General features: G+C 31.2%; 1 protein-coding gene across 1 annotated transcript in view; it reads right to left on the bottom strand.

The window, feature by feature from the left end:
- Positions 1 to 27,063, bottom strand: part of LOC143251652 (rap guanine nucleotide exchange factor 4-like) — a 249,897-nt gene that overhangs the window by 90,141 nt on the left and 132,693 nt on the right. The window contains exons 7-8 of the mRNA XM_076502913.1: positions 13,144 to 13,290; positions 90 to 150 (exon numbers count right to left, since the gene is read on the bottom strand). Coding sequence (XP_076359028.1) covers positions 90 to 150; positions 13,144 to 13,290 — 208 coding nt within the window. The remainder of the gene's footprint in view (positions 1 to 89; positions 151 to 13,143; positions 13,291 to 27,063) is intronic.

Genomic DNA, 27,063 nt, shown 5'->3' on the forward strand with positions numbered 1-27,063 from the left:
CACTGATATATATGTCTTACCAAGTAAAATAAAACTGCTGTGAAGTAATCAATATAATAAGTAAACTTTGGGTGTAATTTACATCTAACCTGTTAGAGAGCGAATGGTATTCAGTGGTGACACAATATCTTCCATCAGTTGAGGATTTCGCTGTAAAAAGCAAATTAACATTAATACATTTAGTCAAGAACTTAAACCATATATATCTGAGCAGGTAATATTAACAGCTACTGACCCTACAATTTAAAACAAAACATCACTTAAAACATAATTAATCTAGTTCTATGCTTGTTTTTCTATATTTGCAGGAAGCTACTCGTAGCTATCTGAGATAAAATGCCTTAATTTTGAATTGATACACTGATTTGAAGGGAGACAACTAGTTAACTACACAAAACGCCAACTAAATGAATAACAGAACGTTGCTGTTATCTGTATAACACACCGATAATATCAAAGTGTGGAGCATGAATGTTTTTTTTTTATTAATCAGGTGACATCAGCGATAAACCAAAGATCCACAATCCGGCACGCTTACTTCTCGCTTAGTGCAAGTTCATTTCTTCATAACAACTTTATAAGAAGCACATTATTGCTATATACACAAAAAAAGAAACATTTAATCTTTATAATTCATCATCACCCAAGCACTCTCGTTATTAAAAATATTTCCGGCTACTTTCACAGTCATATCTTACAGATTTCGACTCTGCAAAACTAACAGATTTAGATTGGTCTTAACTACACACACACACATATATATATAGAAAAATGGCTTTATCAAAAGGAGCATTAACAAAGATAATCATAATATTTAACAGTATTTTAAACTAAGTAACCAATAATATTAATGGAGCTAACTTTCAAGAAAAATGCAGCAAATAAGGAGCAATACAGATAGATATTTTTCGAAGTAGAAAATGAAGAATGGGATACAAATGAAGAACACTCGTTTCAGCACACACAGTTACTTCAGTTATAGCACCTAATGCCTGCAAGACAACTAAAATAACTATTTTTTTGTTCTTGTTGTAGTATCAGTTGTACATATTATCATATCAAGTAGCCAACAACTAACGAAAACATACATAATATTCTTGAAATTTCTCTATTTGTACTTAAATGTGAATTTTGCACTGTACAAAGCCATGGTAAGAACAATGGTTAATTTTTAAATCGCCAAGAATCGTTAAAGAAGTGAAAATATTAACAATCAATATTTTTTTAAAACTCAACACACTATGAGTGGTATCTCATACTATCAGTAAAAAACTCATATAAAAGAATAAGATATAGACATAATATAATTATCATTTTACAAGGTTCCCCAGTAAATAAATGACAAATTTATGGAATTACAACACTCGAAATCGAAGTTCAATTCTCACATTGGATAGAGAGAATACAGCCCATTGTGTAGCTTTGCTATTGAAACCAACAACGCTGTGTATGTTCTGGTAAAGAACTGTTTTTGTCATTTAAACGAAGTAAGCATTTCTATTAGCATCTGTTGGTAAACGAGTTTTTATTAAATAAGTGTGTAACTTTACCACAAAATTGTAGTTTAAAACATATTGTGATGATTATAAAAATAACTAAAAATAGTAGATATTCAATAAAATTGTCAACATTCAAGTTTATGATTTAAAACATGTTACGTGATCATAGCAGCTATCACTTTCACACATTATTAAAGTTATTCGGTAAAGAACAAAAGATACATAAAACTGAAGAAGCATTATTAAATAAACATATACAAGCAACATAATTATTTGTAAAAGAATATTGTATTTTTTCTCATCACGTTTTACTTCTGTGTAACCAATTCCAATGGCAACATTCATTCTATTATCTTTATCTTTATTGACGAAGATTCGATGAAGAATTAAAAGCTTTGGTGTACGATTTATTTTCAGTTGCTTTGGTGATTAATTTTTTCCTAGACGATTAGAGACATGATCGGGTTACGTCTTTAAATATATCAACTTACATGTTACTTATTGTTATAATTCTTCAACAACTTTATATTTACGGCCTTAATTCATCTCACACCTGCAGTTTAAAGTTTGATAAAGGAACACCTAAAAATAGGAGTGGAAGTTAATACAAATTTCATTTTCCACCACCTGTAAAGTATGCAGGTGGATAAAAATCATAAAAAGGTTTTTCAAAATTTTTATTAAAGCATAACCCTCTGTACACTACTGCTGAAAATCAACACAAACGTCTCTTGAATACCTTAGTTTAGCAAAAATAACATATAAGTTATACTTAAGCTAAAATAAGTTCAGAAAACACACAGTAACATAGTCAATTAAAATACATTAACCTAATAATCAGAGTGAAGATGGATACTTTTGTTAGTATTAAATAAATCAAAGAAACAGGTGTGATTATATTTGACAAACGTATGGATGCTCAGTGGTGGTTTTAAATCAATAAAAACATTGATTTTGGTTGTTGAATTCATATTAGCTTATAGCTACTTTTAAAATAGAATGCTATTAAGAATGTAAAGGTTTTGCTTAAGGTAAGCCATTAATGTTAGGGAATATTGTTTGTAAAATAACGTATACATCTGCCAACCTTTTAAAATAATTATGAAACAATTCTCAATAAAATAAAGAGTATTCTCTTTCAGACACTTGTATTCAAGTTGCCTTTTTTGGTAAATGTGGACTGTTTCAATTAGTGTACACTGGGTCAAGTTATCTTAAGTATAGCAGTTGTTAAATAAATAATCCAGTTCATAATTCAGTATGGAAAAGTATCGAATGAGAATTGAAAGTGAAGAGCTGGACATTTCTACAAAATCTGATATAAGAACATTAATACATGACATTTATCGTCTATCACCTCTGAAAAATGTTTTTTTTTATTTTTATGTACACCTTTATGGAATATTAGAATGTTTTTACTGGACTGTTATGTTAAATACAACATCGGAGTGTAAATATCTGCAGACATTTAACCATGCAATTTTGGTAGGAAGAATACCAATGATTACACATGGTATTTTACTGACCACATGTTTCGTTTCTAAACAGTTGACAAATAACAGTAAAACACTGTAGTATAATACAGTATTCTTATATTAACAGTGCTTTCACATGCCAGGGACCCAAAATTTTGCAAAATCTAATTTTTCAAGTAATTCCGGACTGTTTATTGACTAACACATTTACCAAAATCTGATTGGACAAAAAACAGACGATTGCCGCACTCTTTGAGAAAATTGGATCCACTGTTGGCCACAAAATATACTAACGCACTATCGAAATTCAATGAGTAAGTGTACTGATAATGTATTAGTAAAGCAACTGTAACAGAGAAAATAAGAAAATGGCTAGTAAATGTAAAACGCGTTGAGCAGTACTTGTAAGAAATGCCCTTGATGTCAGCTTGAATGCAACGTTTAGACTCAGAGGTCAAAATGGCAGGTAGGAAACACCCACAGAGCAAATTAAACGCACGAAGAAAGATAAAAAAAGGAAAAATTGATTACGCTACTCCAGTGGAGAGTATTTGTTTGTCTTTGAATTTCGCGCAAAGTTACACGAGGGCTATCTGTGCTAGCTGTCTAAAAAATTTCAGTGTAAGAGGGAAGGCAGCTAGCGATTACCACTCACCGCGAACATGTTTGGTGTGATGGGAATTCGAACCAACGGCTCGCAGATTGCAAGTCTAGCGCCCTAACCATGTGGCCATTTATAGTACTGTGTACTATGGGTGTTAAAAACGTGTGATACCGTCACTAAATTTTCAATTTTGTTTTTCGTAAAACTTTGCGTTGAATTTTTATTTCAACCTGATAATGCCAAAAGTAAAGTTTTAACTTATTCAGGAATGATGTTATATACTAAAGTCTACCACACAGCCCAAATCCTGGCTGCCTGGCCCCTGGAAATACAATTAAAAATGAATTCGCAAATCGTGTCTTATTTAACTACTTTTATTCTGTTATTCATATTCTATCAATAGTTGACAGTTAACAGATTGACTAAAGCTGTTATCATTCTGCCTATCAATATAGTCTCCTTTCAAAATTTTACAAAATCCACATTAATATCAATCAACTTATTTCAAAATGCATAATAACTCGGTATGCACATCATAAATTGCACATCGCTCATTAAGCAAGCTGTACACATCTATAGAAAATTTAAAGATTTAAAGGTAAATTGCTTATACTTCATAAATTTTCTTGCACGTGTTTACATTAATATGCATAAAGTTACAATTTGAAAACTACTTTGATATAACTATATAAAAACATTTCAAAAATCACACGCTCCATTTTAACTAACACCCATAGGCAACTGATATAATTGCCCTAAATGATTCAACATGTTCCAAAGAAACCTTTTATCAGTATTCTCATAAATAATTAGTCCATTCAATACTTTAGTATCAAACACTGACATCGTCATCGCTGCTTTCCATGGTAAAATACATTGCTAAAAGGTATACAAACATAAATAGAGAGATCCTTAATTTAGCAGTCCCATAGCAAAGAAGCTATGTAATTAGGAATGACTAATTCTTGATTCATTAGTTTGGAATTACACACAAAGCTATACAATGGGCTATCTGTACTCTGCCCACCACTGGTATCGAAACTCGGTTTAAAGTAGTTTAATTCCAAATACATACAACTGCGCCACTGAAGGAGGGTGCAATTCTTGATTCACCCAGTATTTTAAACACTAATGAAACATTCCATTTACATCGATTTCTATCATGAGGGGACAAACTGTTTTCCACAAGACTTTTCATCAATTCATTTGTAATTTAATTTTTCTTAAGAAGGAAAAACATATTTCAGCGAAACTAGTTTTTCTGTGCAAACAATTAGATACTCACTTAAGGTATTTTTTGTATATAACAGTACCATTTCAGCATTTATCATACTGCTTTGCATAAATAGCAAATCTCAAGTTTTTTTTTTTTGTTACCATAACGTAAAAAGATTTAATAAAATACACTTACTTCCAAAATATCAATTTTGATCGCTTTCTATTGATTACATACGTTTGTTCAGAGGAACGTTTTTTTATTTCTTAGGCCTAAGAACAGCTAAAATTGTAATTGATGGCTACTTTTTTTACCTTCTCTGTTTTAATTTCAAATTTCCAGATTATGCTTTTCACTCAAGAGAAATCACTGATCGGGAATGTATATAATTTTAGTCCAAATTAAAACCTTTATAAACGATCTTCAAAATGCTGTACTTGTTAATTGCTTAATGTTTTGATGTAGAAAGAAAAACGCTGGATAGAAATAAATAATTTTTGTGGTTTTCACATCACAACAAAGTGCAATTCTGAACTAATTTTGCTGAAATACTCTATCAGTGAAGTTAAGTAGTACATAGATTCACTCTGGAGATTGAACTAATTATTATCAGTATCTTTTACGACACAGCATAAAAAGTATATTCAACTAAAAAACAAAATTTGGTATATATAGTTATGCTTAAAAGGCAAAAGATATGATAAAAGTTATTTTTATATATTTTTTCTTTTGTTATTTTAGTAATATTTTTACTTATGTCGACCAGCACGTTTTTTTTCTTGAACGTTCACTTGTTTTCAGTGTTTCTTTTACCACAACAGTTAACCGAAGTCAAGGATAATAAAAAATTACTGAATTTCTTTTATTTGTGATGTATAGACTACATGTACAATTACTTTAATTATAAATAGAAAAATCAATAATGATGTAGAAACGTGCTTAACTCTGTACCACAACTAAGCTAAATTTTCTGATTACGAGTCGAGTGCCTTAACCACCTGGCTATGGCTAGTCAAGAAAAGTGAAATATAAACATTAGATGAAGTAAAATTTGAAGAATAACAAAGTTCTCCGAATCAGTAATTCTAGAAGTTGAAGAAAAGAGAATTCACAAAATTATAAAATGTCAAATACAACTTTACCACAATTTGAATCTAAATTGGTATCAAAACTATCGAAGGACCAAAAACATGTAGGTTTAATTACAATGAGTATAAGCTGCTTAATTCTTATATCAACAAGAATTTGTAATACTATTTGAATTAATTAATATACCTGATTATTTGGAAAAAAATCGAAAAACAAGAATATTTAATAAATCTGTAGGTTGTAAAAAAGGTAAAGCAAACACTAAAATAATAACGTTATAAGAAAAAATAAACATTTAGAAAGTTGTTTGTTTGTTGTGAAGAACAAAGCCACATAATGGGCTATCTGTGCTATGTCCACTACAAATATTAAAACCCCGTTTTTAACGTTATGCGGTCACTAATTTACCGCCGAGTTATACAGAAAGAAACGAATTGTTCATAAAATTCAAATAGAAATGTACCAGTGATATGAAATTATATATCAAAATAATAAAAGTATTGAGAAGTAATCTAAAGTTACAAAAATAAAATAAGTGATAAAGGGTTAATTAATAAATTAGAAAACTAACTGATAAGTTGATAGCAGGATATATTTGTTTAAAATGATATAACCAATTTGTTGATTTGTTAGGCAAATTACTTAAAGAAGGCTAGATGACTAATAACGAATCTGGAGAATATTAAAACAGATATTAACACATAATGAATGAGATATATGAGAATAGGTGATGACTGAAAAGGAAAATTTGAAAACAGCGTACAAAAACTGTTTCACCTAAAATAGAAAATTATAAATAGCTTAATCATCAAACGTTTTTTTTAAAAAAACTAAATTAAACATATAAATGAAGGAAAGAGTACTACAAAATCAAAACGATAATTAATATAAAATGAAAGCTTTTTAGCATTTTTGCTCCAATATTATTATCAAGTGGTTGATTGGGCGCGAAAAATACAATAGATAAAGTTATTGGATCTGGATCTTCTAAAGTATGTGGTTGTAAAAAAGTGAAAAGGAGTTATCAGAATTGGGAAATACATTATTGAATAATGAAGATATAGAAAAAAATAATGAAAAATGGAAAGGTTTATAGAGGCATTTGCCCTATTGATCTATCAGCTAAAAAGATAAATTCATTTGAAAGTAGATCTGTTAATTTAGACAAAATATAATTTTATGGAATATTCCATTCCTTTCAAAATACATGAAATACATAATGTAAAAGTTTCTAAAGATAAAAAATCAAAATACATTAACCAATATTTGAAATCAAGTGAAGGGAAATTACACACAATTTAAACTTTCTATAAAAACGTGTGTCGGTGAAATGTGAACATTATTTATAAAATATATAAAAGAAAGAAATGTCAGTCGTAGTCCTATTGAAGTGGTATATATATTTACACAAACATCGGCTGATTTCAATGAGCGTTATATTCTAATATGAGAAAAAAACTGATAGTTTCAGATTGTAAAGATATTGAGCATTCAGAGGATTTTACGTTAAAATTTAAAAATCTGATCAGTGCTACTTATGGAAATTAATCTTTAGCATTAAAATTCATGTAACGTGGGTATTATGGAATAAAATTAATATAAATATTAATAACATTACTTTAAACATTACAATAGAAATGATTAGAAAGAGAAAAATTGAAAGTAGTAATTGTGCTTTAAGGAAGATAAATAGACTTTTAGTTAAATTAAATAAAATAGATGATCCTCCTATAGAAACTGCCATTCAGTTTGTGACTTAAAGGTTTATAATTACATTAGTTACAAATTATCAGATTCACTTTCTTGAAAGGAATTTGTAAGAAATGTAAAGATTAGATCACAAAAATTCTATCATCAACTCCAAGGAGGTAAATATATTTTACTAATATTTTAAACAAAATCAAAGATAAAGAAACTAAATAAAAAGCAAAATATATTATTTCAGATAATTTTTAAAAAGTAAATACAGTATCATACTAAGAAAAAAATAATAATATCTAGCATTTTAGATAAAAAATCTAATATGATTTGAACGATTCCCCTTGTTGGACATAGTAGACTGCCCGATATGGATTAACTATAAGTAAAACACCAATATAGGAATGACAGTGATTATTATGCTGAAAATAAATAATAAAAATATCCTAAGGATGCAAATGATGGTAATAATAATGGCTTTTAAAAGATATCTAAAACTCTTGAATTATTTTTTCACTTTTAGGAACTGATTATGTTTGTTGTAGCTTTTCTCTTCAAAAGCTCCAGCATCTCCCTTTGAGATCTGGCCATTAGTCACTCTTGTTTTAGAAAAATCCCATATGCTACAGTACAATGAAACATGTACAAAACATTTTTTTCAGTGTTGTTGCAAGTACGATTTGTTTCAATTAAATGTAAAACAACCACAGGTTCGCTACTTTTCATGTAACCTTTAACGAGAATACAATAATTTTGATTATGCATAACATTCTACATTTCTATCTTACATAATCTTATTCAAACATAATAATTTCGCCTCTTATAAAGTAAAGTGTAAGGAACATCAGTTGAAACTGAGAGATGTGAGAAATCAACTGGCCTATGATCAGTTTCTTAGAAATTAGGGCATTACAATGCTCCGACTCAAAAGTCATTGGAGTGAATAGCTGCCTTTCTACGTTCCGCCGTTTCTGTCATGAGACGTCATAATCCGATATATGAAAACCAGGTGTTCAGCATTGCTTTGGGAACGGAATTTAAAATACACAAGTTTAACATTAACAGCAACAAAAACGTAGCTGTTACCAGGAGAGGGAAGAGAAGAAATGAGCATGCTACCAAAAGAGAACCTTATTTCCAAATCTATTTGTTATTGATTATATATATACACTGCTGGCAAAATCTTAAGGCCAATGAACATAAAGAAAAAATATACACTTTGCGTTGTTAGACTTAACCACGTATTTGAGTAGAGCTTCGAAAGATGAAAATAAGAAAAGAGAAAATAAAAAAAAAAACTTTTAGCATTTAATAGGGAAAATGTAAACACTTTGAAATTAGCCTAAATACTAGTTGGTCAAAAGTTTAAAACTATACCAAAAAAGAAGTCCTAAACAAGGTAGAAAATGCCCGACAAGAGGTCTCAGTAGTGTGTTGCACGACCATCATTGCGAATAACTTCAAACATTCGCTTTGGCATGGTCGATATAAGCGTTTGCAGAAGACTGGCTGGAATGTTATTCCAAGAGGTTAAGATGGCTTCACGAAGATCATGCACTGTTTGGAATTGACGTCCATTTCTATAGACTTCCCTTGCCATCCACTCCCAAATATTTTCAATGGGGTACAGTTCGCGCGAACACGCTGGATGGTCCAAAAGTATCACGTTATTCGTCATGAAAAAAATCCTGTGTCGTGTAGAAAATGTCTCCAGTGGGATATCCTTATCGTGCCAGTAAAGTTTCACTGAGCTGTTTCGTAGTGTGAAAGGAGGCGTGACCTTTGAAGATGTTTACAGTTTTTAAAACCTTTCTCTCGTAGATGCCGTGTTATTGTTTTTGAGCTGCATTCTGCGTCCGTAAGAGCCTTAATCTGATTCAATGATCGGCTAGTGTCTTGCTGGACAACCCGTCGAATCCTCCTGTTCAGCGCCGGCGAAATTTTCTTAGGCCGACCACTTGAAATTCTCGTTCCATATCCCTCAGGATCTTTAAAGAAATTTGCAACAGCAAGTTCACTACGCCCAATCTCATCAGCGATAGCACGTTGAGAGAGACCTTTTTTTCTGCAGCTGGATAATTCTGCTACGTTCAAACTCTGTCAACGTTTTAGCCTTTGCCATGTTTTTACCCAATGTAACATAAGATGTCAGTGGGAGATGTTGACCAAGCTAATGCTTGAACACAAATGACTAAATTTCGTTACGTGTTTACCGATTAACGCTTCGTTTCAGTATGGTCTTAAACTTTTGACTAGCTAGTATTTAGGCTAATTTCATAGTGTTCACATTTTCTCAATTAAATGCTATTATGTTTATTTTCTCTTTTCTTATTTTCATCTCTCGAAGGTATACTCAAATAAGTGGTTGAGGCTAACAACGCAAAATGTATATTTTTTCTTTATGTTCACTGGTCTTAAGATTTTGGCCAGCAGTGTATATGTGAATTTGTTTATAATTAAGCACAAAGATACACCATGAATTATCTGTGCTCTGTTCCACAAGTAGTTGGTATCGAAACCCAGTTTCTAGCAGTGTATGTACCCAAGTATTCTGCTGTGCAACTGGGTGTGGGGGCAGTAATAAACAGCATTTCACGTTTACATTGGTTGATGAACATAAGAGAAAGCGAAATGTGAAAATAGCGCAATCACAGGATCATCTTTCAAAGTTACTATTTTATTCAACTCTAAAATATGTTATACTGAATAAATAATTTATCACTATGTGGTCGTTGATTATGTCTAGATCACATAACTAACATAATAGCCTTTGGACATCCCGTTCTAATGATGGTCTAAGCATTTAGCACATCATATGAGTTAAACACTATATCTGTCAAGTCTACCTTTTTTTTTTTTTCATTTTTCTTCCCTTTAAAAGCTTATTTACCTTTAGCTTGTTCTCTTTATAACGCACTCCTTTCTCTTTCTAATTAATGTCAATTATCCTCTCTTTCAGTTTATTTTTATATTAACAAAAAGTTGATTACCCATCATTCGGTTTGAAATGCAAACGATTGATCATTCAGTACGGTCAACACTAACAGCAAGCGCAGTCTCATATCAATATTTATTCTTAAAATCAGAGTGCTGATAAAAATGACCACTCAACGAAATAACACTTTTAAATAAAAAAAACAGGTGATACGAGGAAAAAGTGGTTAATAGTATGAATATATAAACTGGTCCAATTTTTGTTTCATTATTTAAACCTTTTTCGAACACAGTAATGTCTGTCTAAAGCTATAAAATAAATGTTTAAAAAATAATAAAAGTCCTTATGCGTTTTAAAAAATCGATTTTGCACAAAGTATATTATTGTAATTATGATAATTAAATTCTTATAATAGGAAAATTATTGTATTATAGAGAGGTTAGAAATTATCTAATATTTCATTACTCCATTCTTCCTTGCTTTCTTTTATAACTTTTTTATAATTACCAAAATCTGAGGGTTGCGGGTTCGAATTCCTGTCGCACCAAACATACTCGCTCTTTCAGCCGTGGGGGCGTTTTAATGTTCCGACCAATCTCCTATTCATTGGTAAAAGAGTAGCCCAAGAGTTGGCGGTGAATGGTGATGTCTAGCTGCCTTCTCTCTAGTCTTACACTGCTAAATTAGGGACGGATAGCACAGATAGCCTTCGTGTAGCTTTGCGCGAAATTTAAAAACATACAAACAAACAATTTAATTTGTTATAGGCGATGTTAACCAGTTGCCTTTCCCCATATCTATCAATTTAAAATTAGAAATGACTACCGCAAATGTATTCAATAGCTTTTTCAAAATTCAACAGACAAACTTTTTTGTTTTGTTTCACGTTTATTCTGTTATAAGTGATATCAGTAGATTACCAGTAAATTTCATGTATTAGCATTCGAATTGAAGAATAACAGTTTATTCGCAGTAAACATCAGTATAATATATTGAAAGCTATATATAGATAATGGAAATACACGTTGCACTGTAGTGTAGACTTATATTATTTCAACAATTGAAATTAGCAAGAAAACTGTCTTTAAAGTTAACTTTTCAATAAAAAAATAATATATCAAATTAATCATCAATGATACAATAACGTTAGATTAACAGCCACCATTTGTACAATTTGTTTACGTCTTAGACTACTGCTTTTATACAACCAATGTCTTGGTAGAAATGATGTAGAAAACCATTTATAATTATAAAACACGTTAGCATTCAATTTTCTGCATTTCTCAGTATGTCTTATTATGTTCCAGTTTCTTATTTTTATTTGTTGTAACTTCATCGATCATTTCTACTTAGACTTTTAATGTAATGATTTTCTTGCAAAAGAAAGACGGAAGCATTATTGGAAAACATCGCAAAGCAGTCATAAGATAGTGTTGCACTGTTTATGATTGAACTTTCACAAACTAGCTTACATTTTCACGAAACTTTGTGCACACGAACAACATGTATAACCGCATACTTCTCACGCTATTTTATAATTATTACGTTTAAATAATGAGAAATTCTTTCCTGCAACTGTTTGTGTTATACAGTAATCTTACTAAATTTATACTGTTAATACTATCTTTTAATATAAAATATGTTATGTAATACTATATCAGCATAGATAACTGACTTCATAGATGCAAGTACAACTTATGTATAAAATAAAGTTAAGGACCACAAAATAAAGAGAGAAAACCTTTTACCTCCTTTTAAAAACTCTTATTTGTAGATTACTATTTAAAAGTTGTATTATAGTTTCCATCAGGTAATACTGCTTGTTTTGTAAGTTTTAAAATAACTGTCCTTTTAACCTTCTGCAAAACGCGCGTTCTAGTGTTTGATCCAATATATCTCTGTTTGTACCACGGGTACACAAGCTTATATATCACGACAGATTTTTTGTTTTCGTTTAGCACAGTACTATTAAAATAAGAGAGATAATTCCCTAGAAAGCAATTTTACGAAAGATATGCCCAGATTTAAAAAAAGCGTTCTAACAAGTCTTTGGTATTTGTTCTTCACAAGTGAAATTGTTGATATGAATGAGTCTTGCAAACAGTAATATCCTGTTAAGAGTATCATGGAAATGAATGACAGCAGTATTGCTATTTCTCCTCAGAACGTCTACTATGTCTACAAAAAGAAACCCATTGAACTAAAACATGTAATTTTAAATCATCCAGAAACGTAATTTGCTAATGGCTCTCATACATTAAGTTAACACAAGCTTTTTCTGTTACGTTGAATGTATAAAACGCCACAAACAATAATATAAAACCTACACAAAAAGTGTTACTAAAGACGAAGCTTTTCGTTCAAGGAAAAAAAAAAAAAACATGACTAAAGTTCTATTAGTTTTACTAGATTATACCAGCATCCCATAATTCCTGATTTAGAGAGAAAAACACAACTAAAGTTCTATTAATTTTAATTGATTATACCAAACTCCCATAACTCCTGGTTTAGAGAAAAACACAACTAAAGCTGTATTAGTTTTACTAGATTATGCCAGCCTCCCATAATTCCTGGTTTAGAGAAGAAACACAACTGAAGTTCTTATAGTTTTACTAGTTTATACCAACCTCCCATAATTCCTGGAAGTCTTGTTGCTCGATTCGCAAAAGTTCGCAATGTTCACTAGTTACAACAGTGGCCGTGTGGGGGCTGTTATTTAGCACGCCATCTCCAAAAGCTGTTCCAGCCCCCAAGGTGCACAGTGTCACGGTATCCTGTAGTGAATATTAAAGAAAAATAACATTCAGTTGTAACTAATTTAAATTGACAAATATATAATTTCTAACATTTCATTGAGTTCAGAACTGCTTGTCTCATAACAAGACATATACTTAGACATTATCATAATATAGGTATAAAAGAAAGATTGATAAATATATATATTATTTATGGTTAGGCACTAGAAAAACTCTCAAAACTGGTCAAAGCGCAGCCTTTTCTCCTTTTAATTATGGAGTTCTCTCACAGCATATTTGTTAATGCGTAGTCCAGACGCCCAGAAAACGTATCCGTCCCGATTATCTAACTACCGAACCAAAATGGAAAACAAATTATGTACGTTAACTACTGTATTCTCAGAATAATTTGAAATTACTTAGAATATTGAAATTAAGAGAAATTATTTTAATGACAGTAATCAAAAATAAAAGCTATAAACGCTTAATTAAATAAGCTAAATGTCTCTTACGGTTTTAACTTAATAAAATATTTTTCAATTTAATATATATAACACAACATTTGTAATACTTTTACAGACAGAAAACTAAAATATTATGCGTCACAGTAATCATGCCTGTTGTTTCATACTGTTTTTAGTCCACTTCATATTCAACAGTCGAAGTTAATATTCTCTTACTTTCTTCACATTTTTACAAGTGAAGATGTAGTGATAGTGCATTTATTGATTAAGATATTGTTTTCTTCCCGGGATTAAAAAAAATGCGCGGAAAAACCTAGTAGTAGGCACAACAACACATTCAATTAGACAATTGTTGGTAATACTGCTTGTTTTGTAAGTTTTAAAATAACTGTCCTTTTAGTCTTCTGCAGAACGCGCGTTCTAGTGTTTGATCCAATGTGTCCCTGTTTGCACCAAAGGTACACAAGCTCATATATCATAACAGAGGCATGGAATAAAAATTATCTTTAAAGTGAAGAGCCCTTCTATCCTAAATTATATATGGTTTAGAAACGTTTTACCTGACCGTGTGCATCCAGTTGTTTTATAATTTTCTTCTTTAATGTAAGAAATAATGCCTAAAGTAACAGCTTTCTCCGGAACATGTAACTTAATAATAGATGAGATAATGAATTTTACAGTAATGATATGAATTATTCTACTTTCAGTCAAAAACAACATCTTCTAAGTCTTTGTTTAATGTTCTCAATTCATGATTTCAAACGATTCTACTTTATTGAATATTAAAGATTCTTTGTAATAGGGTTTTAACCAAATGCACTAAAAATTAAATAACGCTCATTGAAGTGGGATTGTGATTTATTGTTGTTTTTTATTATTACGTACATAGCTACACAAAAAACTATTTGTGTTTTTCTCACTACGGGTATAGAAAGCCAGTTTCTAGTACTATAAATCTCCAGACATACCAATGGAACACTGAGGAGCAGTTGATTATCTACTTTAATAGTAAGTATACCCTGGTTATTTAAGATAAACGTCTAAGAAGAAGAGTTTCTCGTTATGTTGGTTATCAACAGTAACCTTCACACGGAGATGGTTACCATTTAAAAGCAGAAAAATTCATTATACCATAAACGTGTCATCTTGGAATATCTTTACCAACTAAAAGTGAGATTGTCGTTATGTTGGTTATCAACAGTAACCTTCATACGGAGATGATTACCATTTAAAAGTAGTAAAATTCATTATACCATAAACGTGTCATCTTGGGATATCTTTACCAACTAAAAATGAGATTGACCTTCACATTATAACACCATAAAGGGTGAAAGATCGAACAGGTTATATCATGGAATTCCATCTCAAGACTCTCAACTTTGAAGTGGAGCACCTTAACCACCAGCCCATGCCAGGACTTTATTTTCGTGGAAGCACAAAAAAAAGATTAGCATGTCAGGAATAAGGCTGAAACCCATAGCTACTCCGAAAATTTTTTGGAAAATCGAAAAGTGTTTTAACGACATCTTCATTTATACCCTATACAATTTAAATCCCAGTAACAATAATTTTAAACAATTATATAAAGTTTTCTCTGATTTAAATATAACAATTTTTACTTTATACATATCTAAGAGTAAAATTTACTTCACCGTCTTTGGCCATTTGGGAGAGTCGTAGCATGATATTACTTTAAGAAACAGTTTTGTTTTTGTATAGTTATTCTAATCTAGATAGTGTTAGCTATGGTGATCAAAGCTTAACAGTAACAGCAATTTGCAATTATAAAAAATGGAAAATTTTATGTTGATTATTTTAATGTAAATTAAAAACATTTACAATACTTAAGTTGTATTATGAATTTTGAATGCGTTTCGTCCATATAGTAACTATTAACTAAATAACATTTATAGAGTTTTAGTAATATATCTTATGGTTCAATTAAATTTCATATTTATGATTAGACGTTCTATAATCAACATTATTTGATCTTAATCACTGGCTTTGTAATCTTGTATTGTTGTTTATTTTATACTTTATACAGATCGAACTGGTATAAGGCTTTCAATACGCAATCTTTCGTCGTTAGAAAAACCTTATTGAAATATATAATTTCCAAATTCATAATGACATCACGAATTTTTATAATACTATTTTTGGCAGATTTATGATGTGAAAAAGCAAAAATTTAGTTTTATTCAAGGTCATTACTTGATTCAAGCTGTTAATACTCCAAAACTTGCCACTACAGATGATTGTTACAGTAGAAATATAACAACTATTACCAATAAGATTGTTTTAAGTATGTTTCTTTGGCTTCTTCAAACATATAAGCGTAATGAATTTCAATGATGTAATGCACGATCTAGAAAAAAGTAGAGACAGAAATAACTGTTCTTAGGGAAAATCACGTACCAAATAATTTCCAAAGCTTATCTTGAAGTATTTGTTGCTCATTATTTGTTAACAAAGGAGTTATATATTACTAATTAAATAGATCTCATATGTTGCCAACAGCAGATCTCTGCCAAAGAATGGTTAAACTGAGAAAACAAAGTGATTTTAAGATATTACGAATTCTCCCAGAAAGGTCCTGAAAATTAATAATTTTTTTTAAAATTAAAAACATGTTTACATTAGTTTCTGCTGTTCTATAAAAGGTGAGTTGTGGAATTGTTGTGTTTAATGAAATATTATTCACACTTTTTTGAAATAACTTTGAAGCAAAAGCAAAAATTATTATTCATTGCATGATAAAGTGTTGCTTTACACATCAGAATATAGAAAGTACCTTATGATACATAGTCTAGACATCAAATTCTCAAGCACATTTCACGAATGTTTTTCAGGTTTTGTTAAAAATTGTAAGAGTTTATTGTTGATCACTAAACCAAAATGAACAATTAAAAAGCCATTAAAATATAATTGTTTCAATTAATAGCGAATGTTATGGCAGCGAAGATATAGAAATGAATACCTTATAACGATTTTAAGTATACAGATCGTCAACCCACGTTATAACTATACCAGTGATAACATTGTAGTGGAACATAAAGAATCAATTTATATCATTTACCGTTCCAAAGAAAAATAGACCAGTTTTCGGGAAAAGTACGTAAGTTCTTTTCGATGCAAAATAGTCATATCCTCATATCAGGAATATTGTTCTAACCGTGGATTAATCAGTTAATGACAGTGGGACTATCGAGACAACAAATCGTACCTCAACTGTGGTAAGTAAAGTGAGCCATTTTGAAACAGGTGAGAACCCACAAACGCAGTGGTCAGATAGATCATGACCAGATTGGTAGCATGGACTCTGATGAAGATATTTCCATACCTCTGTAGTATAATAAAAATAGTATTGTACGAAAGTGTTAGGACAAGAAAATATATTGTAATTCGTTCCATTATATGGGGCTAATTTTTCCATGTCATTACAGAACGTGAATTTCAACAGAAGTGTAATAATTCACTGATCCCCATTGGCAATTGATGAGGCAGGGTGAGAATACAGGGTGGGAATTTAGAATTTATGTGCTCGTACCAAGGGCATGTATAAGGGTTTTGTTTGAATGAGTATACCGATCAAATTCAGTGTCTGAAACAACTGTCATGTTATATAGAAAAGAGCTAGCAAGAAGTCAGCATATAGTACCAATATTAGCTAGAAGAAATTAATTTAACAGTACTTATTACGTATTATAATTTATCTTCGTCGACCCTTCAATTTATTAAGTTATGTGTTACGATTTCAAGTGGCCTGAAAATTAGCTAAATCGCAATTTAGAATTAGAATTTAATTAAATGTCGATATATATTAAATAATGATTTTCGCAAACCAGAAAGAATACTGTGTGTCAACACAAATGTATTTTGATCTATAAATAACAATAGAGTTTATTATTATAGTCTCTCAGTGCGTCCGTTTATAAATGTTAAGTCAAGATTCTGGAAATTTCAGTTGGCCCCACAGTATGCTTGTGATTTCACAAAGCATATATATAGTGATTTTTGCACTTGACAGTATTTTACAAATTTAGGATATAGATGGGAATTTCGCAATACATATTTAACAGTATAAGTTACATGCAATTTAACTCACACAAACATCGATATTAAAATAAGTATGTAATAGTAAATCCATAACAAATCTCTCCTTATAGAATTAAAATTGGAGCTAGATTATAGCTATATCATTTTAAACTAAGTTTATATATATATAAACACACACACAGGTATTGATAACAATACAATGAATATAATACACCGTCGAAAAATTATACAGCTTTAATAATCATGAAAATATATAACACAATCAATACAAATAAACTTATGATCATAAAACTAAACAGCTCGTGAAAGTGCATAAGCACAGATTTTATCAACTCCTTTGACATGGATTATCTTCAAATCACACTCTTGTAATATTAAACTGTAATTTCACAATCTTCTGTTTTTACCTTCATTTGGTTCATAAACGTCAATGAATTATAATCAGTGTAAATGACAATAGGTTGTTTTGATGCAGATATATACACACATTATAAAATTAACAACATCTCTATCGTCTGATGTTATCAAAATATTACCAGCACTACAATCGCTGCCATCAATAGCTAATGTGAGAGGCTTATCAATCATTCTTGTTATCAAGACAGTAAGTACATGTCATATTTTTTCAAGGTAGAATGGAATCTCTGAAGAACACCTGGCAATTAATGGTGATATAGCCTATATTTGATCATTAAAATGAGCTGATAAACAATTTGTTGAAACAATCTCCCATATAATTTTATCTCTGATGAGGCTGAATTTATTTAGTCAAGTCAATAAAAGTAAAGAAGTTAACAAAGCCTTAATTTTTTTGCTAAAATCTTTCTTAAAGAGATAGTTTCAGAGAACTGAGTGAATACACACATGATAGTCAACAAATACTGGTTCCCTGATCGTGAAGGCCCAACACAATCAATAATTACATGACTGAAGGGTTCTCCCAAAATCGGGATAGATTTCAAAGGAAAAACAGGAATTTTCTTGATAGGTGTTACAACTAATTGACAGGTATGACAAGTTTTACAAAACTGAGAAACATCTTGCCTAACTTGTGGCCAAAAGAAATGTTTCATAATTTTGTCACTTGTCTTTTTGATGCCTAAAAGACCTCCCTAGGGAATTCATAGGCAACTTTTTTATATGCTTTTGAAACAACCATCTGATAAACTATAGCCTAGTCTTCTGAAATTGACACATTTGTTTATCTCCATTTTATCATGAGCACACATTTTTGAAAAATAGCTGTTTGAAACGTTCTTCACTACATTATTTTGGAGTGCATATTCAAATGTCAAGAGATCTGCGAATCCTTTTCTTGCTCAAGGATGAGTTTACTTCTAGCAAACGGCACTTCAACAGGTGAATCAGATTCATCAGTCCATTGTTGTAACTCCATGAAGAATCGCCAGTAGAACAGTTATCACAAGAACCCAGTCGGATCAAAAAAAAATTATTTGAGGCAAATCTATAACATAGTCCTCTAAACACGTGTCTATCAGTTGTTTTTCGCTTAATTTCTTAACCTGAGCTCGTGTCTCACTACACGAAGAAAACACATCCGGTTTCGTCTCAAAAATAACATTATTCTTAGATGAAACAGTCATTTGCCTTGCTAATTATTTTGGTTTCGATCACAACCTTTCTCTCAGCAAAATTGTTTCCCAACGATAATGATACAATTTGCTATTTAGGTCTTACTCCAACCACAACTGGTCCCAAAACTACGTCTGATGCTAAAGAAATGTTATGAAAGGGAATATTAGTAAAGCCACTCGCAATACTCGGAGCAATGACAAACTCACTAGTGACAGCATTTTAATCTAAAGACAGACAGTATACTTCAAATTACAATTAATCACTCCAGTATCGCATATAATAGGTATGGGTATAGGATTAGCAATGTTATCGGTCAAAGACAAAAAACCAACAGACACATATCTAAATTCCTCCCTGTCTGCATCAACCTTTCTATTGGTAGCCAACTCAACAGCATCGAATGATCGGGTGAAACTATGTCCATATGTGGACAAGAATGCACTGGGTGTTGCCTTTTCCTCCTTTTCATACACCAAAAATCAGACATAACATGACTAAGTTTTTACACAAATGGCAGACAGATTTTTGATGATTTTTCCTAACTTTCAGGAACTTTCGAACCAGAGAAGCTGGATTTATTAGAATAATCTTCAAATCTAATGGATCGATCAGATACAGATTTGTGCTGAGATAGCAGGAATTTGTTTTTATGAAAAGTAGTTTTATGGATTAAAATGTAATCATCGTAAGGAGCTGCTGCTTCCTGCAGTGTCTCAACTTTCTTTTGATCGAAGTACGTTTTGAGATCGTCACTTGCATTGCGTTTACATATTCCAATTAAACAAAAATGTCCGTTGAAACTATTGGAAATATACATAGAATTACACCATCAATTAAAATATATTTCTTTTTTTTGACAAATTCCATACAAGTTTGTTTGTCTTGTTTGCAATAAACTTCCGGTACTATTTCGTATGCTTTTAGGAAGCCCGCTTTAACTTTATCATCATCTGTACAATCGTATAGAGAGAGGCTGGCATAATTTTCTTGTGTTTTATCAGTTAAAACTATGTAATAATAATAATTCTTTTTCAGTTGATCATTCCATGGTGTGTACAACCTTCTCAAAATGTTGAAATGTTGGAAGTATTTATTAACTTCATTTTCATTAAACAGTGGTATTTTGACATATGTGTTCAGATCTACGGTATTAAAAAGACTCGACGAGAATGAAATATTTGGTCATGTAGCATTTAAAATCCTTTACTTCTATCTCCAAATATTGTTAAGAGACTTAAATTTGCTAAAAAGTATAAAATTTTACTATTTATGGTTGGAAAATGGTATTATGGATGGATGAATCTCAGTTTGAAATAATTAGTTCGAAGCGTAGGTTATACAACCAGTAGAACCATGATTAAACATGTTGCAACAATGCCTTAAAGACTGTTTGCAGCTAAAAAGGAGACAAAACATTACCTCTTTGCTGAACTCAAGCATTTCTACTGGCCCAAGGGTCGCGAGTTTGAATCTCCGTCGCACCAAACATGCTCGCCCTTTCAGTCGTGAGGGCATCACAATGTGATAGTCAATCCCACTATTCATTGGTAGAAGAGTAGGCCAAGAGTTGGCAGTAGGTGGTGATGACTAGTTGCCTTCCCTATAGTCATACGCTGCAAAATTAGGGACGGCTAGCGCAGATAGCCCTAGTGTAGCTTTGCGCTAAATTTAAAACAAACAAACAAACATTTCCACTGAGTGTCTGTTGTACTAAATGTGAAGATTAAGACAATTCTGATATTTCACCTGTGATTTCCAAGGAAAATGGAAAGTAACGCTGATATCTATTTTTTTTTAATTTGTTCTAACACTTTTGCACAGCTGAGTTATACACAATAAGCCATCCTAGGTTAATTCTTCTAGAAGTTAGCAGACGGTCATAAAGTAAAGACAACAAAAATGGCTAAAATGTCTTAACCTGAAAATGGTTCTCATGTGTGAATAATTATGATTTATATTAAAAGAAAGAAAAGAGGTTCATTCTGTTCAACGGGCACAGAACAGATAATCCCTTGTGCAGATTTACACTTAACAAATAAGGAACAATTGGACACTATAATAATTTTAAAGATTTAAACATTTTATATAGATAAATCATAACGCTGAATTACTCTAATTTCTCAAAACTGTACCTCAAAATGGTGTCAAATAAGAACACATCCTAAAAATACTGCAGAGCGGTTGATGGTAATAACTATAATTAGTTGTTGTAATGACAGAGCGAGAACATACAAGTATGACAATTAGCATTTTCATAATTTAGCTGTATAGCATGGACAGACAAAAACTGAAGATGCCAAAGTCAGTTAGGAAATGATTGAAATGTATAGTATACAAAAGAAATAGGTCTTGCACTATTGACGTAGCTATAAAAAATGTATCAATCTTTTTCGGTTATTCCTGTTGCTCTTAAGGTACTTATAAGATTGTTAACTATTATGAAAAACTTAAAACCAAACTTTAAAAACGATCCGCTATAAAAATACGATTTTAATAAACGTACAATGTGAAAAAACAAAACACAAATAGCCTTCGTAGTTTTCTTTCGACGTTAATATTTTCTGTGCTGCATGAATCTTTACGATATATTACTTGATAATTTTCAACGCCCATACAGAAGAAATAACATAATACAAAATATGTTTTATACAACTGTAATTCCAAATGTAGAAGAATATTGAAAAACATAATTAGAAACCTTTAAGTGATCTGAAACTATGAGTTATCCGAGCATCTTTCTTCGATATAAAACAACAAAAACCAAACTGTAAACATACTTAGAACTTAAACAGCTCTTAAATAACAAGACAGATTGCAAAGATGAAAGAAATAAGGGTATATCAAAGAAGAATGAAGTCTGAGATTCGAATTAAAAATACTGATATATATGGGGACACAGATGAATCGGTAGATACAGGCCTGGTAAATAGTGAAAACACCAAATTTCTTCAATTTGTGAATAGCAACTACACGATAAAAAGGTACCAACAACGAGAGCCTCAGACCCAGTTTTGTAACAACCAAATGAGTCTTAAAGTGCCAAAATGTATGCTCCAGTCACTTAAAAAATAACTCTTTGACTATAGAAGATGGAAAAATAAATTTGATAAAGTACCCATACAAGAATCTTTTTTTACATCTGATAATAATATAAATACCTCTCAACAGTATAATTGAAATCATTTCAATTTATTCCTTCCATTTAAGATTTCTTTAGATAAACACTCCAAGAACCTTTGAGAAGTCAACTTTGAGAAGTGACATGCTATTAAAAGTCATATTCTCACTTATCGGTTCACTAGGTATAATCATGCGTTTAAATCAAGCTTTAATAGACGTCAACATTTTGTTCTCCTTTCTAAAACAATCAACAAGATGGTTGACTCAATAATAATAGTCATATCTCCAGCATATAAATAACAAAAGAAATTGAAAATACTGAAAGTAAATCGTTCACATAAGTATTAAACAATAGGGGATCAAGAACTGAGTCATGAGAAATGCACAGTGAAGACTGCTGAGAAGATACTTAGTTCCATTAACTGTGGTATAGCTTTGCCTATTATTTTAAGAATATTATAGAATACTGTATATATTGCCATGTAATTCTTATTAAGCACATTTATACAGTAATACTTAACGATTTAACCTGGCATGGCCAGGTGGGTTAAGGCGTTCGACTCGTAATCTGAGGGTCGCGTATTCGAATCCACGTCCCATCAAACATGCTCGCCCTTACAGCAGTGGGAGCGTTATAATGTGACGGTCTATCCCACTATTTGTTGATAAAAGAGTAGTCTAAGAGTTGGCAGTGGGTGGTGATGACTAGCTGCCTTCCCCCAGTCTTACACTGCTAAATTGGGGATAGCTAGCGCAGATAGCTCTTGTGTAGCTTTGCGCAAAATTTAACAAACAAACAAATAAAAACTTAATGACTTACACTGTCAAATTTAATTTCATTATCTAGCTCACAAACCAGAACAGATCTCTTTGCTTCATAAGCCTTAACAACCTTTGTATTGATTGCCAAGATACTTGTAGGTAGACTGCTGTTTGCTAAAACAAAATTGTGAATTTTTTGGAACCTTGTTGGTTTAAAAAAACTCAATGATACGAAGAAATGCAGACAGGATAGAAAAAGGTCGATAATTGTTTACTTGATCAAGAAAACTATTTTTGTAGATGGTAATAATTTTGCGAGTTTAAAATCATTTGGAAATTTACCAGTAACATATACATTATTTACAATTTTAGTAGTTGAGATAAGGGGATCACTGGTGGGGTTTACAGCTGAAAGAAAAAAAACACCATCGCGTGCGGCAGAAGAGTCACTTTGTAATGCCTTTATGGCTGCACGAATTTCAGTCGTGGTTACAGCGAAAAGACAAAGACACTGAAACTACTGGCTGATGACCATATTTGAGGTTACTAAGAGTGACAACTAATCTTAAGAAATAATCTGTAGAAGTATCAACAATGATAGTGGGATAAAAAAAATAGGACCCTATCCGTTATAAATACGTGTAATCTTTTGTGTATTTTTTACGGGGCTCGGCATGGCCAAGCGTGTTAAGGCGTGCGACTCGTAATCTGAGGGTCGCGGGTTCGCATCCCTATCGCGCCAAACATGCTCGCCCTTTCAGCTGTGAGGGCATTATAATGTGCGGTTAATCCCACTATTTGTTGGTAAAAGAGTAGCCCAAGAGGTGGCGGTGGGTGGTAATGACTAACTGCCTTCCCTCTAGTCTTACACTGTTAAATTAAGGACGGCTCGCACAGAGAGGCCTCGAGTCGCTTTGTGCGAAATTAAAAAAAAAACATTTTTCACGGTCCTACCCATTTATTTATTAAACGCTTCCATGTGCGATGAGTGTCTATAGTTAAAACTTTATGAAAATTCCAAGTCTCATTTTCAGAAACTTGACCTTCAACAGGCGCTTTGAACTCCAAATATTTATTATAAATCAATAGATTACTAATTTGTTTTAAGCGACGATACAGTTGTTATATACGCCTAATGATACGTAATAGCGAAAAGGTCATGCGCGATAGATATCTAGCACTATCGAATTTAATAATTTTAGTAAAAGGAAAACATAATTTATATAGTTTATAATATTGCTCGACAAAAGAGGAAATATATGAATTAACATAACATTCTTCGTGTATTACAGAGTACCAATAAAAATCATGTAAAGTGTGAGTGAAACTCTTAAGAGTGTCAGCATTTATCAATCTTTATTGGAAAATAATAACAGAGACAACGACAAATAAAGATAGTGCATAATGATCTGAAATGTCATAAAATATAACATAAGAAACAACATCACTGAAATTTGTGTAAATATTATAAATTGTGGACACAGCTGTACCAACAACACTAATAGGTTAATAAACAGCTGGTTTAGCATTCACAATAAAAAAATGAGAAACTAAATCAAATTATTTAATTCAAAAACACAGTTTATCTGTATTTATTTTGGTAAATCAGAGAAAAAACATTAAAATCTTCCCCCAAAAGACATCAAATTATCAAAATTTATATTGTACACTAGTATAGTAAATCCAGTGTGTCCAAAAAATTACACCAGTTTCCAGAGGTTGAGCGATAAATACAGTAAAAAGTATAAAATTATTCAATAGTAAAACTACGTAATTCGTTAAGATCAGTTACAGTAACATAATTAAAATTAAACTTATATTTTAAGCAGAACGAGAATAAATAACAATTCCACCTAAAGTGCCCAGAAGGTAAGCTGATAAAATCGATATTACTATTAAACAATGAAAATGGAGGCTTTTTATCACAGCACCATGATTCAAGAAATATTAAGACACTAGGTACTTAACCACAAAAAAAAATAAACTGAGTTAATATATAATCTTATGTCAAAAATTCTGACATTCAAACATACCAAATTAAACATATTTATTCATTGTCAATCTTATTCATAGACTCTTCTTTACTTTATTTTCAAGTTACTCTAGGTTAGAAAAAAGATTTAACGATTAAAAGCAAAAGCCTGAGAGAAAAATATTTAGCTGCAATTGATGATGACCAATCAAGCTTTACTCAAAAGGGTGTTGACGTAGTCGTTCTCTTCTGAATTAACTTTCATGTTTTTTTGAAATTGAAGGTTTTTTAAGTGTTCTCATATCTGGCTCAGTTCTGTTTAGTGCATATCGACCGATATATAATAATTTCATATCAGTATTTTAATAAATATTCATTGCCATCCGTTTAAACACCAAGAGTGGAAATATACCGTTGATGTGCTTGTTTTCTTCTGTTTTGTACCATGACAAATTCTCCTTCAGGGTCCTTTTGAACTACGTTGTAAACAGTAGAGTGTACATGACTGGGTAAGACTGGTATTATCTTCAACAATAGTTTTATAAATGTTTTTAAGTACTTTATCATCTCTGTTAATTTAAATAACCAGCTGATGTATTGATTTAACAGCAGCATTAATTTCTAAACTAAACTGTCGAAGAACTAGCTTCCAAAACACGGTTTTCCATTGATACTGAAACAACTACATTTCAACCAACTATGGCTTGAATTTCTATACTTCATTATAACACAGTTTAATTGCCACCTCTAATTGAGTATTTTCTTTTAAAACAAGTTCCAAGTTAGTTTCCATTTTCTTGGTAAATTCTTCCAGAAAAAATAGACAATTACTATGTTTATCTATTAAGGTATGCACAATATTTAGTAAGTCACTTACTTGACCTCAATCTTGTATATCAGCCTGAAAATTTATTTCATCAATTCCTTCAGAATTCATGTCCATTACAGTCACCATACTGGAGAAAGGTATACGGCGAATAATCTTATACTTTTTACATTTCCATTTCTGATTTAGATCACACATAACAATAAAATCCTCAGAACTGATATTCAGACACATAATATAATATTTTAGCCGGCATACATAACACGATAAAACGACATTTTCTATCATGTAGGACTTGCCTACTTCAACTAGGAGGAGCATATTTCATACATCTTTCAACCTGTCGCCATTTCTATATTTAATTTTCTTGAGAAGCATGAAAACACACTGTTCGAAGAAAGAACTCAGATGGAAAGTAAAGGTATTTCTTTCTTGAGAACGGACTACCTTCTCTTCTTTGCTTGAGAATTTAATATAATGTTATGATTTTGTTCTAAAGTATGGCAAAAATAAAAAAGTGATTTTTAAGATAATTCTACAATGCTGTAATAGGCATTGGTATTAATTGGACGATAATTAGCTAAAGAAGATATTCCATTGTTATTTTATACATGACCTAAAATACAATAAAAAATGTACTTTATTAGCAGAATACAATAAAAGTAGATAATTTACTAGTTACCAATGAAAACCTTTATTTACGTTTGAGTTTCGTCGTATGTATTTTAAGAAGTCAAAGTTATCCCGATAAAAAAACTAGTTTAGGTACTCCAAACGGTTGATACTGTTTAAAAAGGAAATATTTTATTCCTTAGAGCTGTCAAATGCTACCATATTCCATCTATGTAATGACAGAATTAAAAGCTTAAGATATAGTTACATATTGAAGCAAAACTAGCATAAAAATGTATAAAAACTAAAACTTCACACATATGATAAAAAGTTAATAATTAAACAGATCATCCGTTATTCATGTTGATAGATCTAAAATTTATAGGGCCTACGTGCACGTTCAT

This window comes from Tachypleus tridentatus, chromosome 6, assembly GCF_004210375.1.
Source record: "Tachypleus tridentatus isolate NWPU-2018 chromosome 6, ASM421037v1, whole genome shotgun sequence".
NCBI classification, from domain to species: Eukaryota; Metazoa; Arthropoda; class Merostomata; order Xiphosura; family Limulidae; genus Tachypleus; species Tachypleus tridentatus.